The 15,000-nt window shown below is 43.5% G+C and overlaps 1 protein-coding gene across 4 annotated transcripts in view; it reads right to left on the reverse strand.

Moving 5' to 3' along the window:
• The window catches only part of LOC125036220 (formin-like protein 20), a 28,671-nt gene that overhangs the window by 1,663 nt on the left and 12,008 nt on the right, over nt 1-15,000 (reverse strand). Inside the window, exons 1-2 of one of the 4 annotated variants that reach the window (XM_047628687.1) lie at nt 4,823-4,841; nt 1-552 (exon numbers count right to left, since the gene is read on the reverse strand). The exon at nt 1-552 is cut by the window's left edge and continues 378 nt beyond it. In XM_047628687.1, coding sequence (XP_047484643.1) covers nt 1-168 — 168 coding nt within the window. In that variant the 5' untranslated portion in view covers nt 169-552; nt 4,823-4,841. Of the gene's footprint in view, nt 553-4,685; nt 4,842-15,000 lie in introns of those variants that run through there. The other 3 variants (XM_047628685.1, XM_047628686.1, XM_047628688.1) reach the window with 3 other exon arrangements.

Raw genomic sequence — 15,000 nt, forward strand, 5'->3', positions numbered from 1 at the left:
CACGTTTTTCTTGAAGTCGCGAGCGAATTCATGGCCGCGAGACGAGAAGGAGTCCTGCGGCTTGCCGACCTGGGACGACCTGAGGGGATGCGTGCGCTTCAGGTCCTCCGTCGGAATGGGGGCGTGGATGTGGCAGTGGTGGCAGGACGAGGCATCTTGAAGCGGCATCCCCGCCTCCCGCGCTCTGTCTAGGTGGTGGCGCTGAAGAAGGACTCGAGGAAGGGAGGGTCTCACATCCCACGTAACCACCTCTTGGCACCAGCGAATCCACGGGCGCTACTGACGGCTGCTGACGGCTCGAGCTGACTCCCACCTCGGCTACTCCATCACCTTGGGACTCCTCTCCCGTTTGGAAAACATTTTCGTGGCTTTCATAGCAGAACAATCATCCGTGATATCGAGTTCACGCTGAGGTCATTCCATCCTCCGTGAAGGTCAGTATATCCTAAAGACGTTATCTTTGGTCACCGTATCAGCAGAAATGCTTCTCAATATATTTTCATTCTCTATTCATTTCTTGTTCGGGAAAAGTCATCGTAGCCTTTTGGATACCTAAACATAAACACACCATTTCGTTACAAAAAAAAAAGTTAACGAAACCTTAGAAAAACGGCAAATCACTTACACTTCGATACGTCACCGCGCCTCCCGCCGCATCGCCACGCTTTCAGTAAGAATGCGGAACAGAGAGCCTAATCCAGTTGCAACACCGGTCGAGCTCTCGGGGGCGAACGCTTAACACAAATCACACTAAACACGCCGTCCTTCAGATCCCCCGGAGGTGATTCGACGTCTTTAAATACACAATGGTTCCTCGCACAGTTCACCGGAGACAAATTACTGCTTAAAAAACACTCTCAAGCTTGCTATTGGCATGAGCAATGACGGGGCAGCCGACGAGGCAAGCACCAGAAGCAGCTTCAGCAACAACTGCTTTCACTCACAGCTTGCATCACCACACAGGTACTGCCCCCTTCCCCATGCCCTCGCACGGAAATATTGAATTTTAATGCCCATTTATTCCTCGCGGTCATACAGAACATCGTGCAAACACCCACCTCAAACGTTAAGGGGAAAGAATTTGCATCGTCTTAACAACCCAGGCGTGAGGGGAATAAAGTTTCCCATGAGAAGCACGAAGCCCTTTGGGTAAATGTTGTACCGAGTTGCATGTGACACCCACGCCTACGTCAACGCCCGCGCCCTCCCCCGCCCCAGCCCCCTAACACGATAACCCTCTCCATTGCTTATCGTGTAAGTGTATGTGCATGTGACTGCGTGCGCTCGCATCCCGGCAATCCGTAAACAAAACGAAAGTCTACTAACCAAAGAGAAGGGAAGAAATAAGTCATTGATAAAGACGAAAAAGACGGAGAGAAGAGAAACACGGTGGGCATGATCAAGATTGCGACACAAGGATGTCTCGCTGTGTTAAGGTTAAGTGTTCTATATAACAGTCACGAAATGAAAGTTAATCAGGTGAGAGAAAATGTTTAAGCTCGTGGTATCTGTAACAAGACAAGAATGATTGCCAGTGAGGATTCATCACGAAGGTTTGGATATACCATTAATTATGAATATTTAATGGAAATAACGTTTTGTTTCCCTCAAAGAAAAACTCAGACGTGGTGAACTTATATCAAGTTATTGTCGAAACACAGGTGCTGGCTCACACACTGTTTGCGCAGACAGTTGGCAGTTGTATTTGCACGTCTGTCGCTGCTTAATCAGCTGACTAGCGTGTTTACCTATTCAAAGCAGTCGTGCCACTCGTTCCCAGCGCAGGAAAAAAAGCGTTCTGTACAGACGTCAGTGAACTTGTTATCTCTAATAAGTTTGTTAAGCCAGTTTCAGTCTGAGGTTGTGAAGTTGAGATGCTGGTGATTCGGTGTTGAGGTGCACGCTAAGCTAATTGTGAATTTAAATGCAGTGTGGGAAAAGAAAGACTTATTTTATTTCCAGATCTTGGCGAGAGACATGAAGGTAAATGGAGAAAAGAGAGGAAGGGAGGGAGAGGGAGAGAGAGAATGGAGTGGGTAGAAAGAAAGAGACAGACAGATGGATGGATGGATGGATGGATGGATGGATGGATGGATGGATGGATGGATGGATGGATGGATGGATGGATGGATGGATGGATGGATGGATAGATGGATGGATGGATGGATAGATAGATAGATAGACAGAGAAACAGACATACTGAAGGAAGGATGGAGGGAAAGACCCCGAAAGAGACCGAGACCCTCACCCCCCAGCCACCCCGCTTAACTGTCACTCTCCCTATCTCCTCGGCATCTTTCCTCTTTCAACGTATTTCGAGAGTTTCCTTTATGCATTCCCTTCGAGTTGCGACCAAACCTGCCCGAGAGGCCGTTCCAGTTTCTCTGAAAAGGTGTCTGCATTTATGAGTGCCAGAGTATCCGGATCGAGTCCTCTTTAGCAAGAAGACCAGCGGGCCACTTCAGCGAGTCGAGAGCGTGGGTGGGGGTTGGGGGAGGGGGAGGAGGAGAAACGGCCGACATTTTGAATAAAAGGTTGAATAAGAAAAAAATTGTAAAAAAAATTGTGTAACATTATCCAAACAATCGTATTTAACATTTGTTTTCTTATTTCTTTTTTAGGGGGGCATTTCTTATTTTTTTTTTAGGGGTGAGGGGTTGAAGAAGTGGGGAGGAAGTCAAGGAGGCTGAAGTAGAGAGGTAAAAGGTGAGGGAGGTTGAGGGCTTGGCGTAGAGGCAGAAAGGGCAAGGGATAAAAGAGTAAATTAATTCAAGGTTGAGGGGTTGGCGTACAGGCGTAAGGGTGGGGGGGGGGGGGGGTGAGTGAAGGACTAGAGAATGAGAGAGGCTAAAGCATATGGGATAAAGGGTTATAGAGACTGAGCTTAAATGGTTAAGTAGAATAGGCTAGAAAGTGTAGGAAGCCGAATAATCAGGGATAAAAAGGGTAAATGAATTCGAGGTCCAGGGGTTGGGCCAAAGGGACTGGAAATGAGGGAGACAGAGGCACATAAACAGGAGGTGAAGGAGACTGCGGTGAAAAATAAATGAAGCTGCAGCCTATACACAGGTGAAGGAGGCTGAGGGGTTGGGGTAAAAGGGTGTGAGGTTGCTTGGCACTGCATCAAGCGTCTCTCTGACCCAAATGCTCTTCGTTGTCTCGTATTTGCATCTCGATTTACATCCCTTCACATCGGCCGGTCGCTCTTCCCTTGACATTTTTTCTTCTTTCTCTCTCAGAAAAAAAATGTCTCTCTTTAAGAAAAACAGGTTTCGATTAGAACTTGGTGTAAGTGCTCTAACTCTTTAAAAGATTAGGAAAGATGACGTGGCGTTTTTATTTTAGCGGGAAATGTATATTTTTTTTATACATATTCTTGTCTTTTATGACTTCCTTGTACTCCATCGTGTCTTCCTCTCCCTTCACCTTCATATGCCCCTCCGCTTCCCCACCCCGTCCCCTCCTGCCCCTTCTCCCTACCCACGACCTTGCTACCTGTCCCTCCTCCCCTTCTCTTCCTCCTCCTCCTCCCCCTCCTTCCTCTCCTCCCCCCCACCTCCTCTCTGAGCACCTTAACTAACCCACCCCCCTCCCCCCAATGCCCTTTTCCTCCAGTGCGCAAACAACTTGCGAATACAGTAGGCTTTGACACACTCCATTACCGACGAGCGTCTCCATAAGTTTGGTACTTTTGTCACTATGCTTCGAACTATTCTTTTCTAAAGACTATATGGCGATGCTTACAAATATGAACACGTATTTCATAGTTTAATCAGTAACTTTTGTTTTCACGTCATTTCGTAAGGAGAAAATGTTCAAAAGTGACCGATTTTATGAAGTGACGTTCAATTGTTTTATTAAAAGCGGAACATTTTGGTCACGGCCGATGCGATTCACCTCGAGCTTTCGTTTTCGACTGAGTCACTAATTTCCATGATGTGAACGAGACCAGGCCAATTTTTGCACATTTTTCCCGCCATTTCCTTAGTCATTTCGCTTTCTAAAGTGTTGACCGTACACATATGATCGAAGATTTCTGAATAAGACTCCCCCAAGCTGTTGCATATTGTTCAGACAGTGGGTGTTGCGCCAACGTCTCGCAAAGGATCGTTCAGTTTCACTTTTCTTGTGACTCGCGGCATCGCTCGGTCACGCGGCTCTTGATCAACAAAGCCATTCGTATTTGCCCCCTCGTTTTCTTTCATAAAAATAGCCGATCTTGTATGTTTTTCTTTGTCATTGCTGAAAGGGAGGCTGATTTTTAAGCGTGTGCTTGATCATTTTTCTCTGATCTTTTAGTTGTTGTTTTTTTCGCTTTCGTATCACTTATCTATTGTCATCGCCTTGTTTTCGGTTCATTGGCTTTGGTAGTTTGCAAATAAGATTCTTTTTCAATTTGAGATTAATAAAACAAATATCTACTCTCTACTGGCACGTTTATATGCCATAAATTAAGCCTAATGAACACCAGAAGCTCAAATGCTGTTAATATATTTAGCACTTATGATAAACACTATACACACTTGAACACAAACACAAAGATACACACTAAAATTAGTTAAGTATATCAACACGTTCACGATACACTGATGATATAACATTCCTGCACACCGTTCACTGTCATATCCGCACGTGACAGCCATGACACTCCTCGGTGGCACTGCTCAAAGACTAAACTCACTCACTACAGATTCCCGCACACACCTCTCCATAAATGTCCTTAAATGTCAATGTGTCACAGCAGAAGAAAAAAAAAACACTATTTAGCAATAAAGAAGCGATTCGTAAACAGTAGTAGCAGGAGTTGCTTCCAGTCTCAAACCCGCCTGCCTCTCCCTCTCTCACGCTCGCGACTGGGTCTCTCCCTCCCTGGCTCTCGGGGTGCCTCGGCCATCCCCGTCTCCGGAGCTGAACTTTAGCCGATGCAGAGCAAGGAACCGAAACACCTCCCCCTCACCCTGCCGCTCTGCTCCCCCCCCCCTCCCCCTGCCCCTCTGCTCCCCCTCCCAGCCCCCTTCTCCCTCACCACCGCCTACCTGGTCCACCTTTCATAGGTCAGAAGTCTTAATGACACCCCCGCCCCCCTTCACCCCCTTCTCGTCAGGGTCACTCTTCCAGGGTTCAAGGGAACACAAAATTTGGGAGAAAGACGTGGGCTCCGAACGACCATGTCATCGATCTATTTTTCCTCCTCAACAAACTAGAAGGAAATCACAAGACGAAGGAAGACAGTCGGACTGGGAGAGGGCAGCGGGCACGGGCCGACCGCCGCTCGCGATGTGCGTGAGGAACTGGGTAAGAAAATGATATATATGCCACACATTGTAATTGCCTTCGGTCATAACGGTGAAAAGTTGGATGGGAGAGCGGGCAGCCTTGACAGGTGGGCCTCCTTGGCTCGTTCTGGCAAGAGGCTGAAGGAATGGAACCTTGTATGGGTTCTGTGAGAGGGTTTCAATTAAAGATACCCAAAGCAATATCGGGTTACTTGGTTAAGAAGAAAAAAAGTGGCTTAAAATGTCTTTTGAGAAATAGAGGTTTTTCTGGTTAAATTACTTGAATCTGGAATTTCCTGAAGTATTGTGTATCATGAAAAAAAGATAATATAATGGTACTTCCCTAAAAATGTATAAACTTTAATGCATTTTGTGATACTCCACAAAGACAATAGTTATTATGCGGAAAATGTGACCCCGTGACATGCAATGAACAACGAGCTGAATTACAAAGTATTAATGTCAAATCTGTGATACTATTTATCGTCTTATTGTTTGGTAATCAGGTCAGACATGACCGCTGCATCGCCGCCAGTCACGTGACCAGCCGTAACACCTGCCAACACCCTCCCAGGCACCGGTGGGTTATGCATGACTACTCTGCCTTCCGCGCTCTTTTTGCGTCATGCAGACTCTCCCTTTGCGAAGGGTAAACTAATGGCACGCTTGAGGGTTCGAATTCCTTTGCTCTCTATTTGAAGGCGCTGCACGCGGCGAAACCAGCGCTACGTGAAAGGTATTCTAGAGTGGCGTACACGCGCCGGCTGCCCTCAAAGGTGTAATTGTTGTGACACTTGATTTACGCTTTTAATCCGACCGAGGGGCCCAGAAGGCACGTCTAAATCCTCTCGGTCTATCTATAGCGGATGACATTAAACAACTTTCCTTGACTGCGGTTTCGTTTACGACTCGAGACGCCCGCCCGCCGCCCGCCGCCCGCTTCCTCGTGGCGCTTGAGGTCACTGAGTCACATGCTCTAGGCGGCGCTCATTCTCTTTACGCTCGCACTGCGCATAAGCTATAAGCCCGATCACTCCAAACTTCTTGAGTTAAATGGCTTGGTTTATTAGATTTTTTTAATGATGATTTATGAACAAGAAAATAAAGGTATTAGGTTGTTTGTTTGATTTGTTGATATTTATATAAGACGTAAACACGAAAGCAAAGTTATTCGTTTGTTTGATTTATCAAACGTTTTTAGCATAGACTTATAAATAAACAAACACAAAATAATTAAAGGTACTAGTTCCGGCATGCAACACATTTTCAAAACTTCTTGGCTGGAAAGCAGTGTTGCCACACTCAAAGATGCAACACGAAATAAGATCACAAAGTCGTCTCTAAAAACAAGTTATCTTTACGACTGAGTTTCCTCCACCCCCGCTGTATCAAGCGTTCATATTTTCCTTTCAGTCCCGTGCGCAACACACCTAAATCTTTCTCAAATACCTTGATGCCACCACATGCTATTTTTTCCCTGTCGTTTCGTGATGGTACATTTTTTTTTTCTAGATCGTTAGCGTCATAGACTCGATTTTTCCTTCTCGGTTGAGGAGGAACAAGCATGATTTTTCACTTAGCTTATAGTGTCTGCAACAAGCTCATGATAGACCGTAAGCCAATGCTGTCTTACACGCTGACCTAAATCCTTAAATGATTCACTGCCGACTCTCTTATCCTTCCAGCTTATCTACTTCCTCACTTCTTCCTTTTCCCTTTCTCTCCTTCCATTTCCTCTTCTCTCCTCTCATACCTTCTCCCTCTCCTCCTCTCCGTCCGTCTCCCTTTCTACCCTCCTATCTTCCTCTCCCTCCTTGCAAGACATTTTCATTTTAATGGCTCGCCCTCCTTCGCTCTCCATGAGGCATTCACTCTCACTCTCATGCCTCGCTTCCCCTTCTCCCTCCCTGCACCCTCCTCTCCCTCCCTCCCAGCCCCCTTCTCCCTCCCTCCCTACAGAACACGCTCTCATTCTCCTGCTCGTTCCTCTTTCCTTCTTGTTTTCTCCCTCCCTCTTTCCTTCTTCCCCCTTCCTTCCTTCCCTCCCTCCCTTCCTCCCTCCCTCCCTCCCTCCCTCCTTCCTCCTTCCCTCCCTCCCTCCCTTCCTCCCTCCCTTCCTCCCTCCTTCCTCCTTCCCTCCCTCCCTTCCGCCTTCCCTTCCTCTCTCCCTCCTTCCCTTCTACCTTCCATTCCCCCTTCCTTTCCTTCCTCCCTCCCCCCTTCCCTTCCTCCCTCCCCCCCTCCCACCACCGCCCCCTTTTTCCACGCCTAAAACCCATTAGCGCCCAGACACGGATACCTCCTCCCCCGCCCGCATTATGCCGTCGCCCAAATACCCAGCCGACCACGCCCACGCCCTTTCCCGCAACACGATAAGAACCGTGACGCTTAAGGTGCTGTTTCAAGCTTAGTCACGAACGATGGAAATGTCACGTGCGAGGAAAAAAAACTATGAAGAGTTCTTTCTGAGTTTTTTTGTTTTTCTTTTCTTTCGCTGTTTCATTCTTTCTCGGCGTCTTTTAATTTTTCATTCTCTCTCTCTCTCTCTCTCTCTCTCTCTCTCTCTCTCTCTCTCTCTCTCTCTCTCTCTCTCTCTCTCGTATTCTAGTTATATATCTGTCTTATATATTTATCTATTTATTTATCATCACTGTCTGTGCATTTATCAACGTATCTCTCTATCCCTCTCCATCCTTCTCTTTCACTCTCGTTCTTTCTTTATTTTTTTATTTTTTACTCCTTATATTACTAACTCTTTCATGAGCCTTTCTCTTTCTTTCCCTCTTTTTTATTTCCTTTCTGTCATGTTTTGTCCATGTTTCTTCTGTGCTTATTAACATAAATCGTGCAACAAGTAAATTTTAAAAAGTCATAATTCAGAGAAAGTGGTCGTTAAAAGTTTAGTAAAAGTAGGCTTACCTGAACTACATGCATTGCAAAATAAATCCTGAGATTAACCGGTATATCAATTAGTGAGTTGTATAAAGACTGCGATTTGCTCTCATTGTAAAAAGGGTTGTCATTTCGCGGTTGATTCTGCTCCCCTCAGCCGTTATAAAGGCGCGGTTGACCAACTTACATGGACGCACAAATGTCAGGGGCGGAAACCGGTGACCTTGATCATCTATTCACACTCTTATTGTTTATTTTGACAGTTATTGAATCATTTTATCTATTTGTCTTTATTTTCGGAGGAAGTCACGTCCTATCGGCTGGCTTATGACACCCGCGGTTGGCTGGATCTGACACGACGCTAAAACTTATTTATGAAATCCAATTTTCCTCCGCGCCAAATAAAGAGGTTTGGAAATACTTTCGTTTTTTTCCTGTCAGTTCTGGAAACACCCGAACGAAAATCACAAGTCTTATTGTTCTTCTTTTTAACTCTCCCGCATAACTTTCACTGCCGTAGTTAGTTATTCCCCGGCCATTTATAGCGCGAGTCAGCAAAGAGACATCCCTGACCTTTCACGCAACCGTCACACCTAATATCAGAAACTACACGATCCATATACGGCATTATCCGCTTGAAAAAAGAAAAGAAAAAAAAGTGTGCGTCAAGTAATCTCACGTGATTCTGTTCTGATGTTTAAAAAGCATATTATAAAAATAATCGGTAACGCGGGAGAGTCCGCTGTACACAGACTCGGGAAATCGAGAAATTAGCTACGTAACTGTTGTTTTTCCAACCGCATCTGTGGAAAGGTTACGTGTTAATGTTAACTGGCCTGAGGCTGAAATCTGTTGCCCCCCTCCCCCCCCCCCCCCCCCCCCCCCGACCTCTATCCCTAAAATAACTACCGCGAATTAGGTTTCGAGACAAAAATATACATTTTGAAGTCATTATCTATTAGAGTTAATATGTATTTTTTCCGGCATTTGTATGCTTCATTTGTCTGAGTTCTTACGGAATAGAAAGCATTACGCAACGTTTTCGGTCAGCCATGTGTTGCGTAGGTCCCTGATAGCTATCGAAAGGTTTCTTGTTTCGATCCACAAGATACAACAGCCTGGCCTCCTTTCTTCCTCTCGACGAACTCGGCTGACTGATAGTATTGCAGCCCATTCACCTGAGACATCGATAGGGGATGGTTCGAAGAAAGGTTAAAGTCGGAAAAGAGGTTAATGGCGACAACCTCATGCCCTCCAGAGGAACGCTGTCACTGTGTTATTAGCACCGGCATTGACTCCGATCGAAGGTTAGAATCTCCAACCAAAATATCACTCTATTAGTATCTCCCATCAAAAAATCATTCTATTAGTTATGATCGGCCCCAATTTCCAAGAATCCAATTTGAGGTTGACCCAAAAGAAAGTATGAAGTCATTAGTTTCCACATCGTATCGACGGTTAACGTCACCGGCGCCACGTCTTTCCCGCTAATAAATTGCGTTGGAAAGTAACCGGTAACGGACTGCGTCCTTTCTATTTTGAATTTATGTTTGTGTTGATTGTACTATTGCATTTAGGGTTGTACTCCTTCGCCAAAGATTATTTTCTGATTTACTATACTATTTTCTTAAGCAAGTGTTGTTTTTTAATGTCAGATTACTTGAAGACTCGAGCCTCATTTGCGGATTGCATGTGTATAAGAAACTCAACATTGGGATATTGATTAATGAGTGCGGGATGACAAAGCAACGACTAAGAGTAAAAGTATAATTTGCAAGCTTTCTTTTCAACAATTCCCACGTGAAAATCGACCAAACACCACAAAAGGTAACGGAATAACTGCGTCAACCACTCCGGCATAAAACCACTTATCCTCAACCTGAGCCTATAACAAGACAAATCAAAACAAAGGAAATCCACTCGGCGAGAAAGAGGCGCTGCCGCTTGGCTCGGAGCGGGAAGTCCCCCGGCCGCGCCTTTTTTGTCTCTTCAGAGGGACCGGGTTTTTTTCTTTTTTTAGAGCAAGGCGTTTTTTAAGCCACTTTCTTTTTTCTCTTTCGAAGCCCCATCGCAGTATCTGACGATTAGTTTGAACCACGTGAGTATCTTTGATAAAGACAGTATATGAGATGATGCGATAAAGATGACTATAATGAAATATGATTATAATAAATACAAAACGCATGTGTCATTCCATCATTAAAGTCACGTATATGTTTTTACTGTTGATATCTGAATGTCAGACAAGACTTCGTTACAACGTGGCTTTGAATAATATCACGGCCATATAACGGCCAATGTTCCACGAGCACGTAATAATTAGAATATCTCTCATGAATTCCCATCAGCTGAGCACCACACCCAGCCAGCCCCATCCACCCTGAACTTGCGCCCGCTTAACCTTTGACCGCTCGTGACCTCGGTTAGTATATATGTCTGGTTTCAGCCGATTATACACCCGGACGCTTTGTTCCGCAATGGGTGAAGCCCTCTCCTGACCAAGCCCATTAATACCATTTTCCCATTACTTTCGTCGCTACTGTTCGCCGGCAGCCTTTGGCCCAGAAAGGAGGAGCGGGAAGCTGAGTGGAAGGCAGGTCGCGGACGGGAAAAGAAAGGTTAGCGGTGAGGGCGTGGCGAGGAGAGAGTGGTGACCATCCAGTTTTCAATAAAGGAAGCCACAAAAAAATGCAAACTTGCCCTCTCCCCCTAAGAGAGATTCTAAAAATAGATTGTCGTTCGTCGGCGAGGCCAGTCACGATCAGGCCGGTGCGGACTGAAGAAATTGTGAATATAAATACTGGAAAACCTTTGCCATTAATAAATACGGGCTTCTGAATATTGAATCTTATTAGTTTAACATTTCTTGATCAATAACTCTGCCAACCTTTAAATCTAAATCTATCTTGTTTAAACCGAATACGCCTAAAATGTACTATTCATAAAATTATACACACGTGTCATTGATCATTTTGATTACTACGTTTGTATGACTATCAATCTTCTCTTACACTTGACAACCGCTGCTGTGGGTGCTGGTGCAGAAATGTTTAAACATGGTTGAACGGTATGGTTTCATTATAGGGTTTTATGGCAGGTAATAAGGTGTTAGGGTCAATGTATTTGAGGAAGATGACTATACAGTTTTGGCCCATGTCTGTGGAAGGTTTGTTAACACGTGTTTTCCAATTTCAGAAAATTATTTGTCCAAATAATAGTTTTCAAAGGGATGGCCAGAGAATTTCTGATACCCATCAAGAACGAAATTTAAGAGAAAAGAAGCAGAAAATATTCGAAAAATGTCATCTCTTAAAAAAAGGTACTTTCCCGCCGGCTTTCTGCGCCTCCGCCCAGTCACGAGAAGCAAGACAGAATATCACGTCCAGGTATATCGGCGCGTGGCGGGGGAGGAAGGCTGTGGTTTGCGGGCGTTTGTGTGGGCGTGGGCGTAATGTATGACTGCAGTGGCCGACCAGGCGAGCAAAGGGCGGGTGGAAAGGGTACTTGTTGCAAGACAAGGACGTGATCATGCAGAAAACAAAAACGGCTAACGCTAAGATATGCATCAGTATTTTTAAGAAATTGATATTTATAAAATCCTTGTGCATGGCATTATAACCAATAGATTATGAAGTCGCGGGTGTTTATACTTTCAGTATATATTAATTTGTCTAAATAAGTAAAGTAAGTTATAATAAAACGAGCCGACACATCAGACAACCCCGCCGTATACAAAAACATACAAGGGTTTCCAAATACCAAGCGTTTGTGCAAAAATACACGTATTTTTTTTTTTTTTTTTTGCCCGAAGGCTCGCGAAGGAATTTAGTAGGCCTACATTTTTTAAAGAATAGGACGCAAAAAAAAAAAGTTTGGAGAAGAACGATAATTTATCAACACGAGACTTTGGAGGAAATTGCAAACGAGGAACAGTTAAATGGGATTTAAGGTCGATATATATTGGATAAGTAACGGAGTTTAGGCTTGACTTTATTTTAGGTGTAAAACATAAATTATCTAAAAGACATTCATTACAACACAGTAAAACGCAGTATCTACGTGTGTGCTTGTGTGCATGTCTGTGTGTGTGTGTGTGTGTGTGTGTGTGTGTGTGTGTGTGTGTGTGTGTGAATGGATGGACACATACGCCAACCCTGAGCCACAAGTTTAGAAGAAGTAAAGAAACTGCAAGCTTGACCTTTGCAAAGATCATAGGATGAAGTTGAGTCAATCGAAGCGACCTTCTGCAAAAAGAGGATGTTCATGCAACGGCAGAAATTAGTTCATGAGCGAAGACGGAACCAGAATCCTGATTAGGCTAATAATCCATTATGCCAATTCAGTTGGGTTTGAATTGGATTTAATTGGTTGTGTTTCCATACCTTTTTTTTTTAATTGCGTTTTTTTGGGGGGATGAAAATTCAATGGTTCTGATGATCAGAGGCCTGCGATGATTGATTTTAATGATCAAATAGCTACTATTATAGCTTGGAAAGAATTAAAAGGAGTGTGCAGATTCATTCTAATATATTCAATAATTAAATGAAACTAATATGCACACAAGCACTAATAAAATGACCTTTAGGATTATAAAAAAATACATTAACCAACAATGTAAAATAGTAATCTCTCCATCATAGCTTTCTCACACAACCTCCTCACCACGAGTAAGAAAAATCGTCCTTCTGAAAGCTTGCAAGGTTGACAAGCGCAACGCCCGATGCAACATCATTCTGGCCGTATCGGATGATTCCCTCTGTCGGCGAGTCTAGTCATCTTCCTGCATAAGCGACCGGATTCGAGTCTGCTTTGACGTCCTGCTTTGTTATAAAGGCTGTGTTTTTTTAATTTGTGATTATGAGCCATGAGAATTCCTTATTCTGTTTTTTTTTTTTTTTGTTTGTTTGTTTGTTTTATTCATTACGATGCGGTTGGAATTCGTTATGTGAGATGGAGACTTCATTCTAAGTTATTGTTGTGAGTGATGGGTTGCTATTTTGACTGGGTTACGTCTTGCTTTTGATAGGACTGAATTTATCCAAGAACAATTGTTTCTTTTTCTTCTGGTCAGTGTATGTTTCCCCTCTTAAAACACTATCACTGTCTCTGAAGATCATGAAATCCATAATATCTTTAGTTCATAAAGAGGGGAAAGTAAAAATTTAATGCACATTGAACCCATCTTATAAGACTCGTGTTGACACTTAATTGGGAGAAAGTTGCAATTATTTCAAAATTGTCACTCGTTTGTTTCTTCGTCACAGCATCTAGATGAAAGAGAATTGCAGATTTTTTCAGTCCTCTCTCCACGGCAGACGAGAAACAGTCGGAGGAAATTAGGGTCAATAAAGGTCGTTCTCGCGAGGTCACTTGTCTGCTACGAGATGTTGCCAGAGGTACGAGATATGTCGCTTGGACGAGTTTCCAAGCAAATACTTTTTTCTTCCCTTTTTTTTTATCAATCAAGTCTCAGCTTCTCCGCTACGCCTTGATGGTACTTATTGCTTGCTGATATCGACAGTGATCGCACTTTTTCTTTTCGTAATTCCTTTCAAAATGATGCCTTCACCTTTCCTTCGATGCAATTCCGTTTTCTCTCTTGCATTTCGAAAGTCATCGAGACAATTGGAGTAAACGGGATTCTATTGATGATGCAATCGGTAATTATTTACTTGCTCATTATCTCATGTCGTCTCCGCGTATTTGAAATGTCCTAAAATAAATAATAAACTTCTACCTCTACTTCGAATACTGAAATTTCGTTGAATGCACATATTCAAATGAGAAGGTGAAATCGTAATTTATGTAAAACTAAAAAATCCTCCTATGAATATCCTAGATTTCTCCCTGTCTGCCATCCCATGACGTAACAAGAAAGCACTTCCTGCTTCTGCCTATTTTTTATCATGCTGACTGTCAACTTTCTCGCATCATGTCTCAGTACGCAAGCAGGAGCTTCTTCTGCGTATGTGAACATCGCTTTATTTCGCCTTTTGCTTTGATCATCATGGGATTATGATGGGAGAATCTATAGTTGGAGATACGGTAGAGTAAAAGTTGATTTGTAAGCCCGTTAAAAAAAAATGTAGGACAAACAGAGTGGCAAAAAAAACGATCTTGCAAAAAGTGTTAATGATGTGAAAGTTGATCTCGTATGCAGTGTTTTTTCTACTGATGGAGAAGGGGAAAAAATCCTAGAAAACAAGGTTGCAGAGCGAACGTGTATCAGATACCATAGTATTTATTTTTTGAGTTGATATACCTGTAGAATTATAACCAGGTGTCGTCGGCGGGGACAAACCTGATCAAAACCGAATATGAACATATGCATCTCTGAGCATTATTCCCAAAACACATAGAAAACGAAAACCTATTTGACTGTAAGCACTATATTCATTATATATATATTTTTTTTTTACATACCTCACCGTAAGGGATAAATAACCAGTGCTTTCAAGTGACTAGGACCTTTCTCTACGCTCAGAAGCAGTGCCTCGACCGGCCACTTTTTAATGGATCGACCCCAAGAAACATAAAAAAGAGAGAAAAAGTTGCACGGTCGTCGGGGAAGCAAAAAAGAGACGTGGCGTAAGTGTGAATGTTTTAGTGTGACTTTTTCCGTGTGCGTAGACGAGCAACACTTACTGAGTAGCACATCCTTGTAAAAACTTTGACTCTTAGAATTAGCGCTTTATATATACACGTCACTCGCTGAATTTGTAATCTTGTGATACGGACATATGTGTTAACTATACCGATAACAATTTGTCCTAAAAAATGTGCATTATTGGCAGTTAATTAACCGCGAAAGTGAATTTACTTAGTTTTACGA

This window comes from Penaeus chinensis, chromosome 20, assembly GCF_019202785.1.
Source record: "Penaeus chinensis breed Huanghai No. 1 chromosome 20, ASM1920278v2, whole genome shotgun sequence".
Taxonomy (NCBI): Eukaryota; Metazoa; Arthropoda; class Malacostraca; order Decapoda; family Penaeidae; genus Penaeus; species Penaeus chinensis.